The sequence below is a fragment of the Periophthalmus magnuspinnatus genome, chromosome 3 (assembly GCF_009829125.3).
Source record: "Periophthalmus magnuspinnatus isolate fPerMag1 chromosome 3, fPerMag1.2.pri, whole genome shotgun sequence".
NCBI classification, from domain to species: domain Eukaryota; kingdom Metazoa; phylum Chordata; class Actinopteri; order Gobiiformes; family Gobiidae; genus Periophthalmus; species Periophthalmus magnuspinnatus.
The window spans coordinates 26076813-26090111 of NC_047128.1; the positions used below are offsets into that span (position 1 = coordinate 26076813).

The 13299-nt window shown below is 38.0% G+C and overlaps 1 protein-coding gene across 1 annotated transcript; it reads left to right on the forward strand.

The window, feature by feature from the left end:
- The first annotated feature begins 9521 nt into the window (after window positions 1–9521).
- On the forward strand, window positions 9522–13035 carry LOC117387301 (cytochrome P450 1A1). Its single transcript, XM_033984785.2, has 7 exons — window positions 9522–9625; window positions 9946–10809; window positions 10933–11059; window positions 11138–11227; window positions 11396–11519; window positions 11641–11727; window positions 11821–13035. The coding sequence occupies exons 2-7, from the start codon at window positions 9970–9972 to the stop codon at window positions 12110–12112; spliced, it is 1560 nt and encodes a 519-aa protein (XP_033840676.1). The 5' UTR covers window positions 9522–9625; window positions 9946–9969; the 3' UTR covers window positions 12113–13035.
- Window positions 13036–13299: the final 264 nt, after the last annotated feature.

Here is a 13299-nt window from a genome sequence, read left to right on the forward strand (position 1 = left end):
AAAAATGTGCAATGCTAAACCACCTCAAGATAACTATGTCGACCTTCCAAACAACCCACTAAATCAACCCATGGCACACAAGTCAGCAACGGATCTCTGGTTTCCTCGTTACAAAATCTGTAGGCCTGAATATTTGATGGAGAGGGCTGCAGGTAAAGTTATTGTTGTTTTTGATGGAGCTCAACAGTGAATCTCAGGAAGTAAATTTCCCATTCAATTTTCATTCCTACTTTTCTATAAAAATACTATGAAAAATGTGAGAGTTTGTTGGTTATGGTATAAACTGCTAAGTTATATATATATATATATATATATATATATATATATATATATATATATATATATATATATATATATATATATATATATATATATATATATATATATATATATATATATATATCAATAAAACTGAACTGAAGTACAGGTCATAATAAAAATAAAGTTACAGTCAAAAAGATAATTTGACCAAAAATAAGAGCAAACTTTAAGATTTAATGAGCTAAACGTTTGCCTAAACTTAATATTGTTGGTCTTTTAAACGTGGAGTAGGCCTACATTTTCAAGTCATGCTAAAAAACGGTATAATGTGTGATTAAAAAAATAATAATAATATATATATATATATATATATATATTTTTTTTTTTTTTTTTGACTGCCTTACAACAAATACTGTTTGGATATATGCACCTGGGATGACTGCAAATACCGAATGAAGAGTTTCCTTTAAGAAAATAGTTTCTTCTAAATTGCCTAATGAAGGCGATTCATGACGGAAATTTAACATCATTAAATTAAATAAACCATGTTTTTGCCATTATGAAATTGTTGTAATTGTTGATTTAAAGAGTCTTTATAATACATAACAGTCACGTAGTCACTTACGTTTTTTTCATTCTGCATAGATCAGAAGCCAGAATGTCCTGTTTATTGAGGTTATGAAAACAACATGGATTATCAATGTCAGGAGCGGATGTTAATAAAACTAAAGCTGTCATTAGGCCTGGCATGGTGCTGAGAGTGCTAATCCCAACTGCGTTCATTATTCAGAGAAAATATCAGAATTAGACACTGTGATCGTAAACATCTTACAAAGACAACTCATATGAATCAGCGTCAGAAGGTTACACAAGTTACACGTGACCCTAAAACAAACCATTGTCAAATTAATCAAATAATTTCCAAATAGGTCTTTACTTCTAAGCAGCAAAATCTTTATGAGATGTGAAAAAGAAATGCACAGGGTCAAAGTCAAATGAGTCTTACACAAGAGCAGCAAGTTAAGCTCTAACTAAACTTAAGTTGGAGACATTTGATTCTCAAATCTTATTATTATATTGTTTGTTTAAAAACTTAGGAACAGACAGAAACCATTTAGATTTACTATTTCGATCATTTGTTTTAGGTTTGTGTCAGAATAGTGCACACACAAACATGTGCTGGCTGAACTCTTATGGCTGCTGAGAAAACAGCCAGTGTTGTCGTGCATGAAGCTTGTGAATGACAGAAAGGAAGAAGTCATTGTCAAGCAGGTAATGTCATTCACAAAACACTTTCATTCAGCTGTTTCTGGGAGTGTCTTCAACTTCGTCTACTTAAGCTTATTCTGCGACATGTCGCCAGGGGCTGGAATACAAAATAAAACTTGTAGCTCTTGTAAATGGTTTAATAATGAATTTACATGAAAATAAAAAAATAAAAAAAACATGTTTAAAAAGATAAAAAACACAAGTAGATATGTATGTAAACCAGAGGTGGAATGTAAGTAGTTACAAATATTCATGTTATGAGGAGACTGAGTGGATTGTGAGGGTAAATGTTGTTGTTTTTTTTTGGAGTAGAACCTCTCATCATGGCTGTCTCACTCGTGTACCTGCTCTTTATTTTACAAACACAGTTCACAAACTAGGAACTTACTTCGGTGATAAAGTGCAACATAAAACACACTGAATAAATACAAATACAAATAAGTGCAAGCACAAAGTTAAAAAAGATATGCTTTAAAAATCAAATGTATATATATATATATATATATATATATATATATATATATATATATATATATATATATATATATATATATATATATATATATATATATATATATATAGCTTTACTTAATTGGCTTTTTCTTCTTTCCACCATTTATTTCTGTAAAAGTACTGTACGTAAGTTTTTAGGTGTCTATATATATATATATATATATATATATATATATATATATATATATATATATATATATATAAAGTATGAAAGTATGAAAAGTTGCTCAAATGGCTAAAAAAAACAGCTTCTTTTTTTATTTGCTTCTTTAATAGTGTAACATTTTACTTTTTACTTTATCACCTCTATCTGTACTTTAAAATGACAGAACTTATTCCTGCACCAACTAGGTCTCAACATAAACTGATGCAGATTCCTTGAAAGCATCTATCCAGAATTAGAGCATGAATTACAACATGCCACCACTAAATTTGTGCAGGCTTTCAGCACATACAAATACCTGAAGCGTGCTCTTGGAAGCTGCAGCCACACCTGTACTTGACCATAACCCTTAGCCCCTTCTTTTGAGCATATCACTCACAATAAAAAACTAAAAATGCCAATGATTTGCAATTTGCTCTTATCAAACATATATTAAGTTACAGATTAAATATATACTTCAAAACAGCAGAATATAAAGAACAAAACATCAAGAGTGTATGCACCTCTACAGCTGCCACCATAAGTTACCATAAGCTTAAACTTAAGCATGGACAAAGAAGATACATCATTAAGTTAATATTTTCAAAAATCACTGAGGTATGGCATATAAACGACAAATATGTAATACTTAGTGCAGAACTCTCATTTTGTTTGCTTCTGCATTATAAGCAAATAAAGATCAAAGACAGTCAGTAAGGCCATAAAAAGCTTAGCTGAACACACCTGCACATGAGGGTAGGTTTACTGTACAACTGCTACTATTATGATTACTCATAAATTACATCTGAAGGCTGGGAACTGGCTTAAGATCAAATCTGAATAATCTTGCAGCTGATAGGAAAATGACATAATTGTAGAGTACAGCACTGGAGACCATGAAGGGTGACCATTGTGTCCTAATTTCCTTAGAATTCTAATTCTTCTCCAGTCTAAACTATATCAAATTATACCACCTGCTCATTTCTATCAATCATTAAAGCTCACTTGTTAAATACAACTGTACGCAGAGTCCGATAAACAAAAGAAATGAATGTGGAACAAAAGCCAAATAGTTGCTGTGCTGTTTAAGCACTACTGACACAGGTGGGTGCAGAGTCATGCTGCCCTGCAGGGACTAAAATTTATTTAAGCCAAGTTACACCTGTTGGCACAGGGAGCAGACAACTGGGCTTGGCTCAAATATTCTCCCAAATTCATGAACCATTTACACTCATCCACAGCAGAAACTGCTCAAACACTGCATAAGTGCGGCAGGTGCCGGGGCCTCCTCTCTTTACTGTCTCACTCTTTATAATATCATGATCGCCATGTCTAATCTCCTGCAGTCGGACTTGCAAGCTAACACGCTGTTGGATTACTGCCTTTTCATATGAGCGGTACTGCATGCCCCACTGCTGCCCGCACTCTGAACTTTTCTCTATACTCTTTTGTGTATTGCCACAATGCATAATGACAAAGGTATAAAGAAGAGTCACTGTAAATATGTATATATATATATATATTTTAAATCACATTAAATGCCTGTCCATGTATAATATTGAGCATGTAAGTAAATTGTGTCTTAACACTAACCAACAACAATCACACCAGCCAGTTGTGTCAAATAAGATGTGTCATACTCTGTTTTACATAAAAAGCATGTTGAGACACAAAGGGATCAGACCTGCACAATGAGCATGATTCAGATGACTCCCAGAGGTATAAAGCAGAACTGTGTAAGCTACACCAGTGTCCAAGGGCAGAGTCAGCACTATCAGGCAACGTGTCGTCATCCTTACATCTCCTCTCCCAATGCGTGTAATCAATCCAATGTGTCTATGTGCTGGCATGCACAAATGATTAACTAGTAGCAAAGAGAACTGATTAAGGAGATAAAGCTTGGCACACAATAGCCTCAATGCTACACGTGTACCTGCATTACAACAGCTTCCTCACGCAAAGGAATTTATCTTAGCCACATGGATTCTAATAACCTTTTTAAAGAGGAACAACTTGAACCTAGGTCATGATAAATAACTGAGATTCCATCTATAAGCTTTGGCAAAACAAACTGAAAAACAGGGTACAGAAATCACAGTGTTTACATCAGTGTAATAAGACAGCAACCCCCTTTTAGGAAGTCAACCATGGTTGACGCAATAATAATTCTCTCTCTCTGTGTAGCTCGTGTAGCTCTTTTAGTGTTGTTGTTTTTGTTTTGCTTTTTTGTTGTTTTTTTTTTGTTTTTTTTAATTAGTGTTGCACTAACCTACTTTTTTACCCTACTATTACTTTTTCAGTAATATTTGCTCACTCGGTAAGTCAGTTGCATGAAGTAAAGCCTATTGGTGTTTGTATATATATATATATATATATATATATATATATATATATATATATATATATATATATATATATATATATATATATATATATATATGCTGTCTGATGAGTCTGAGTCTGATGATTGTATGATTGTTTTGATACCTCCCTTTGCTCTTTCTGTACACCCGACCCTTGGCTCTGTCCGAGCAAACAAAGTCTGCACGCAACGCACAATGATTAACCCGTAGATTGTTTTTGTCGCAGATGCTCCACTCAACACGAACAAATAACGGGTTCCATAATAGAAAAGCTAATAAGACAGTTGGAAAAGGCAGTGTAGTTATTTTCACTTTTGATATGCTTGTCTTTTGAAGACGCTTGCAACGACAAAACAAATACGTCAATAGTAAGACAAAAAAGTTTTGTTGTTTTTTTGTTTTTTTTATTATTACCACAATATTTCACCCGAGTAAGACCTCTTGTTGCAGAGAGCCTCGTTAGCTGTGCCCGTATATGATTGGCTGGCGCAAGGCGGTTGGTTTGTACTGCAAAAAGAAAAGCGCTGCGCTGGTCCATGTTGACCTCTGCTGTTATGTGCCAGCAGGTGAGTGTCCTGTTCAAGTGTGAGGGGCAGAAGTGTGGCTACAGTGTGTCATGCATGACCATGTTTGTTAAACTATCCAAAAAACATCTGTTTCGATTAAATCATTTTCTAACCAAGTAAACTGTAGGCTGCCACCTACACCAACATATTTTCATGGAAATCTAGGCTACGATACATTGTTCATCTCATTCAGTAGGCCTACATCTTCTTATAGAACTACTGTTTTATGTAGTGCATGAAAAAAGGCCTTGGGAAAAGGGGTTAGAATAGTTTTCACCTATTTATTGGGGGCGCAGAAATTAACCTAAATAACTATAACCTACACTAAATTATAGGCAGATTATAGGCCTACTCCAACTTTAGAACATACTTTTTTTGAAGGGCAACTGGCGGCATTTTCTTCACAGTGAATTAGCAAAGTGGCAAGTGAAGCGTGGATCCAACAGGCACGCATGCTATAGGGGTGTAGGCCTACATGCTATACATAGCTATTTATTTACATCCACTGTTCACTAATTGCACGGCGGCCTGTTGTGGCTGAATGGCTACTGATATAATGGCAGGGGAGGGGGAAAAGACAAGCACTTGTATCGTGTCATTATTCTATAGACCATGGTCATTTCATGACAGTTAGCCTAATATGATCACTGCATCTTGCATGAGATGAGCAAAAAAGCATTTTACCATGGCGCCAGCGTGCATCTATGGCCAGACATTTAATTAGGGTCATGACCCCAATTTACTCACTGGTTCAAGTGAGTGACCACAAGGTGGATGCTATGAGGTGGGTCCATTGTGCCTCAGTTGCATCAGCCTATAGAAACAGGTCAATACAGCTGGCTAATTGTTTATTTAATTAACTTTAAGGCATCTTAAAATAAGATATTTTTTTTTAGCAAGGCTATGCTTTTTATTTAGGTTAATAAAAAATAAATAAGGCAGGCAACATGTAGAGAGACTGGTTCGTGAGAGAATAATAGCAGTTTCAAACTGGCTTCATAGCCTATTGTTATAAATGTTAATGCTAAAGAGGTGGAATAATGAAGCAGGCTATACTGAATCTGCAAACAGCAAATCTTCAGGAGTTTCCTATCACGTAGACAAGTTTCCTCAAAGGGTATTGGACAAGAAAAGGGGTCATGACTCTTCTACCAGGCACGGGTTTATGATGTGATCCTCCTTAGCCTTGCCCATATGGGCATAGTTACAACACCTTCGTGCCCCGCTGAGGAGGGAGAGGTGACAGAAAGATGGATGACGGAGATATTTCTGCACGCAACTATTGTTATTGTGGTCAAGCGCATAACAGACTTGCGAAAAGACAAGGAGACTTGTGTGTAGCTGGGAGGGAAAACTATTAGCTCAGTTACTAATCTGGTGTTCACGCCTGGTCAGGAAGGGAAGGTGATCCAATGGTAACCCCCACCCTTCGACCCAGTCCAGCCTACCCACCCTTTCACATGTCCCGCAAACGCTCCACCACGACACGGCAGCTCTCCAGATCTGCTGGGCGTCTGCCAAACCCTCAGCAGTGCGTGCCGTGCGCTCACTTCATGGTTGCGTGATGAAGACATATTGACGCACATTCTACACAGCCCATACACGCTGCCCCACTCTGACCCTGTCATCTTCTCCCTGACCATCTTAGCATGTTGTAACAGACATGTCTACTGATGCGTGTGACATTTAAAACGGACCCTGCTGCTGTTAAAAATAATCGAGTCACATTTTAAATGGGCCAGAAAGTAAGAATTTGCCAATAAATTGTTGTATCCATCCTTGCACCAATTTCTATTCCAACGTCTGGTCTAATGCTGATAGAACAGTGGGTGAGAACCTATTTGTCAAATGCAGTCCTGTAGGCCTGTAGGAGTCCTGGGGAGCTGCTGAGTGATTCTTGCTCGTATTACAGAAACTCAGAGCTTGTAAGTTTTTGTTGGGCCTTAGGCAACATTCATGAGGTGTCATAGCCTGCAGTTCAAAATAATCCTATTAAGGTTTGCCCGACTTGGCACACGCAAGACTGGGAGCCTGGGCAAGAGGTGAATAGGCTACGTGCTACAATTGTTTGGGTTCTCCTGTACAACTTTATTTTCATCATTATATTGAAATTGTGATGTTACGTGTGAGCAAAATATTTCCCATTTAGGTCATTCACTCATTTGTTGTTAATGTGCAAAATAAATCCTGTAGTTCAATTGCTTTTTGTTAGAGCTTCAAATGTAACTTTTCTGGTGGGTGGCCTCCACAAGTGTCTCCACAAAATAGCTTTAAACATAGCTATCTCCATGGAGAGGAGGTGGCACCACCAGGTTAATTTAGGCTACAGGTCAGATCTGTGGCGAGATGACCTCATGGTAATAATGCATGTTTTTAAGGTATTTGAGCAATTAAAACACCCATAAGAAAATAAATAATGGATATATGTTAAATGCCATATTGTGGAACATTCCAGACAAAGCAATATAGTTATAGTGCACCTTTAACCCTCTCATCAAATCAACGCAGCAAATTGGCCTATACACATTGTGCCTATGTGGCATAGCAGCAAAAACACATTTAGTTAGGCTATCTAAATGATGACATATTTGTCTGTGTCTTAGTTAAAATATGATTACCCGACTAGTTAAACATTATGAGAGCTCTACTCCTCAAGCCACGTGCGAGGCATCACCTTTTATACAAAGTCCCATTTTCCTAACTATTTTGATGTGCTCTCTGTGTGCACTCTGTGTGCACTCCTGGTCCCGATGTATTGCATGACTGAATGTAGGAAACCTGAGTGGCAGATTGCATGACTCCAAAGCTCTAAGATCCGCGCATTTAGCTGCAGAGCGCAAATGTGTGCTCCTTCGTGCCCAAGAAAGAAAAATACAGACGCGCGTCCTACGCTTTTGTTCGAAAAGTTTAAGACCCTTGTGTCTTTTCCAGAAGCTGTTGCCTTCGCGTGACTTGACCAAGCAGATTTAGGATTGTCCAGAAGACCAGGGCCCTCCCCTCTGGAAGGGAGCTCCGCTTCTCACGCAACCTGTAGCAGAGCAGCGCACGGCATAACCCGGGGGAGCGCACCGAGTGCGGTGGCATAGGACGCACATTTAGCGAAACATGTAAGCTACAGCCAGCAGGGCCAAAACATACCCAGCACATCCACTTTGGATTCCGCGTTTTGTTCTGATGATGCGCTCTCAAAAGAGGCTAAACATTGTAAAGTGTTTTAGACTGATTTGAAACTTTAGCCTACTTTTCTGAAGTTTCCGGCAAAAAAGCAGACTATGGCAAATAGCCAATTTAATTTGACAGTTTTGTCATTGTCCAACATGATGACAGTAGACCCAATGAGTATAATTTACACAACTATGTAGTGCGTTTATATAGTGCTATGTGCTTTTTATCGGGTATAGGGCTGCAGGCGATTAGCCACTATCTTGACTACGTTATAACTTCGTTATAAATAAATGTTAGCATATAATTAGGCCTAATAGGCTACTATCATGCACTTGTTTATAGGTATTTATTTTTACCCTTGGCTATGCTCAAAATTTGAATCTGCAAGATGGGCCAACTCTGCGCTGCAAATGTGGCTCGGAACAAAGGAGAAAAGAGGACAGAAAGTGGTAATATATGCCTCATCTGCCCCCAGCCCTGCACGTTCACCCCCTCCTCTAGCCTCCCCCTTCTCCCTACTATCCTCTTCAAAGGGGAGGTGAGAGTCTGATCACTTCGCTCTCACGCAACTGGTCAATGTTTAACTGCGGCGCGGAGCTTGCAGGTACAAGCACGCAATGGCATTTTTAAAATCAGAGCGCGGGGCCACTTGTCACAAGTACTTAACTCACTTTTACTAAAAGGCTGATGCATCTGCCAGGCCTTGAAGTCAGTAGATCCCGGGAGTCTGTGAACACCAGAGAAAGCACGCCACTGCTGTTATCTCACCATTATAGTTGCAATTAAGCTTATAAGCCAATTCATTCATTCACCTTCCAACACTCTGTTTCGACAACAAGCCCGTGTCTCCATCATGTAGCCAAGCAAACACAATCGTAAATAAAATGTCTCCAAAGTGCGCACACAGGTTACTTGCACTGTATTTTTAAATTCTGCACATTGATAAAGTTGATCAAGTCTTTACTTATGTTCACGTCCACATAATATAAGACTCCACAGGGCTTCTGAATGATCAAAACAACGGCACTGAACACCTTTAACCTACTCGTGAAATGTGCAATCTCAAATCTCCGACCTGCACGCAACATCACTCACACGGAGGCACACACACGCCCTCCAGTCTCCACACCAAACTTCATTCATGAGAGAGGGAGCGGGAGACGGAGGAGATGGTTACGTCACCAACAGCAGCCAATGGAGCCGTGGAGCGCGCTATAAAGCCACAGTCCGTTGTTTGTTTCAGGGACATGAAGTGAGTAAAGTCCGTCTATAGCCCTCCTATTCAATATTGTTTTGAAAGAACTAGTTGAAGAAGAGCACACTATTTGTCTTCACTCCATTCTAAGGTAAGATTAAATTGTTATTCAGCATGCATGTTTCTGATATTTGCATTCATAAACTCAATCAGTGTTATTGAAAATATTGTTATGCACGTGCAATAATACACAATATATTTGCAGTTTTCTTATTCAATGGTGGCTTTTAAATTTGTCATTAGCACAGGTGTTTTTTTTTTTTTTTTTTTGTGGTTGTTCAGTAAAAAAGTGATATAATGAATAAAAAGTAACTTCCAGGGCTCGAACATTTATAATATGTAGTCTTCACATTGCACAATATTCACTTCTCTGTCTTCCTTACTCTCATGCTCCTCCTCTTTAATTCTCAGGTTGACAAGAACCCAGCTGTCAACATGTCACTAATGATACTGCCATTCATTGGAGCGGTGTCCATTTCAGAGGGTCTTGTAGCTATAGCAACTGTCTGCTTGGTCTTTCTGATCCTACAGTATCTTCAAAATGAAATACCTGAGGGGCTCCAGCGTTTGCCTGGTCCCAAACCACTACCAATAATTGGTAACGTGCTAGAACTGGGCAGCAAACCTTACCTTAGCCTCACTGAAATGAGTAAGCGCTTTGGAGATATCTTTCAGATCCAAATTGGCATGCGCCCTGTTGTTGTGCTGAGTGGCAGCGAGACTGTTCGTCAGGCACTTATCAAACAAGGGGATGATTTTGCTGGAAGACCTGATCTATATAGTTTTCGTTTCATCAGTGATGGCAAGAGTTTGGCCTTCAGCACAGATCAAGCTGGTGTGTGGCGAGCTCGCAGAAAGCTGGCCTACAGTGCCCTGCGCTCCTTCTCCTCCCTGGAGGGCACAACTCCAGAGTACTCATGCATGTTGGAGGAGCATATCTGCAAAGAGGGAGAGTACCTAATCAAGAGAATCCAATCTGTCATGAAAACAGATGGAAGTTTTGATCCTTTTCGCCACATTGTGGTCTCTGTTGCCAACGTCATCTGTGGAATGTGCTTCGGCCGGCGCTATGATCATGATGACCAGGAACTGCTCAGTTTGGTGAATCTCAGTGATGAATTTGGCCAAGTTGTTGGCAGTGGGAATCCTGCAGACTTCATCCCTATCCTTCAGTATATACCAAGTGTAACAATGAAGAAGTTTGTGAGCATCAATAGCAGATTCACAAATTTTATTGAAAAGATTGTCAACGAACACTATGCTACCTATGATAAGGTAATCTCCTTTTATGCACATAGAAAATAAAATATATATAGCACATTTCATAGGCCATACATGGAATAATTGTGCTAAAAAAATAAAAATAAATAACATTTCTGTAATTATTGATTCCTTAAGGACAACATTCGAGACATCACAGACTCCCTCATTGACCACTGTGAGGACCGGAAGTTAGATGAGAACTCAAACATTCAGATGTCTGATGAGAAGATAGTCTCCATCGTCAATGACCTCTTTGGAGCTGGTAAGTTTATACAACCTTTCCCAACATCCTTTAAGTATACTTTATGGAGCATAGCTAAATGACTGTTTCGCACTGTAGGTTTTGATACAGTGTCCACTTGTGTGTCCTGGTCTGTGATGTACATGGTTGCTTATCCAGAAGTACAAGACAAACTTCATAGAGAAATACGTAAGTACCAATGGGTCATATATTCTACATATTCTATAATGAACTAACAAACTGCTTAATTGAAACCTGTGTAATATATATTAATTGTACTAAATGACATCTAGTGTATGTCACATCTATTTAGTATAGACAAAATGCCATAATTGTAATTGAATGTACTATTTTCAGAGGATACAGTGGGACAAGACAGATTTCCACGCTTGTCAGATAGAGCCAACCTACCCTATGTCGAATCTTTCATTCTGGAGGTGTTCCGCCACTCGTCGTTCCTTCCCTTCACTATTCCACACTGGTAAGACTGTCTTTGTAATATTCTGAAAGCCTTTTGCACAGCTTATATTGATAAAACTGTGCAGGAGAAAAAATATCATTGTTTGTTAATTAACCCAATAAAATATTTATATATTTTTCAGCACCACTAAGAACACATCTCTTAATGGATACTTCATTCCCAAAGACACATGTGTCTTTATCAACCAGTGGCAGATTAACCATGATCCGTAAGTCTAATCATTTTGATTGACACACTTATTGACCTTAAAACAATGATTTTGGGTGGAAAGATAGAAACAATTCTCTTTTACATTTTTCAGTGAACTTTGGAAAGATCCTTCTACATTTAACCCAGAGCGTTTCCTGAACAGTGAAGGCACAGAAGTCAACAAGGTGGAGGGCGAGAAAGTCGTGGCTTTTGGTCTGGGTAGAAGGCGCTGCATTGGGGAGGTCATAGCAAGAAATGAAGTTTTCCTCTTCCTGGCAATCCTCATTCAGAATTTTCACTTCCATAAGATTCCTGATCAGATATTGGACATGACCCCTGAATATGGGCTGACAATGAAACATAAACGCTGCCACCTTCAAGCCACAATACGTGCAGAAGAGTAACATCATCTTTTTACAATGCATTTTACATGTGTAGACTGTACAGCAGTTGGGCAACAGCCAGATTCAGACAGAGGTAACAGAATGTGTTAGGATGTTAGACACCAGGTACCACATGCAATATAGGCTAGATTTGTAGGTTTGGGTTGTGTAAACTTAGTGCATCTAGGCTACATGTGGATCCTGGCACTATGCACATGCCTGTGTGAAAATGATCATTAGTTTTCTAACCGAGGTCTCTGTTTACTCTTCAGCTGAAAAACTATAACAGCAATTTTGAAATTTGTTTGTTACTGGACAGGCAATGCTTGTTGAGCTACTTTTATTGGTCATGGAAGGATGAAGTAATTTCAGTTTATATATACAATGTATACACAAGATAAATAAACACTGAAGCTATATTTGTATCCCAAAATGTGATTTTGTCATGTTTTAGTTGTTGTTGTTTTTTTAAAGTAATTACTTCTCTAAGTCTTTGTATATTTTTGAGCTCTTGTCTGGCTTGTGCATATCTGTGTATAAAACCACCAAAAGAAATGTAATGAATTTCTAATAAAATTACAATTATTTTGTATCTTTATCTGTAAAAAATACATAAATAAATAAATAAATCAACTTTATCAATGTGCAATTAAAATGACTGATTTTAACTCGATGGCAGTCATGTTAACTCACTGACTTTCCAAATTTCCTAGATAACATATTTACCTGGGTATCTTATTCATCTCAGCCTATATACTTACCACTACATACTGAAAAATATGTGTTTACCTCATTTACCTGAGCCGGCTACTGCCCCACTGCCAAATAAAATCAAAACAAAACTACATTTGTGAAAAAGGAAGTGACATTTGCACAAGTTTAATCCCTAAGCGCACTGTGGCTGCAGGGTAGGAAGTTGCATTCTAGCTTTCATTTTAAACTGTAAAAATTAAAAAAAAAAAAAAAAAAAACAAGAAAAAAAAAACGCTGATGTCAAGTAGGTTGTTAAATGTCTGTTACTTTATCGACTGGAAGCCCATGACCAACTACAAATCTTTATCCTCAGCATTTTCTTGTAAATCAACCTGTCAGCATCACATTCATCAGGCAGACAGATGGCACCAGTAGAAAAAAGAATACACACCATTGGTTCAGTATCAGCTAATACTTACATTAGTTGAAAATAAAAGTGACGTCTATTAGACACA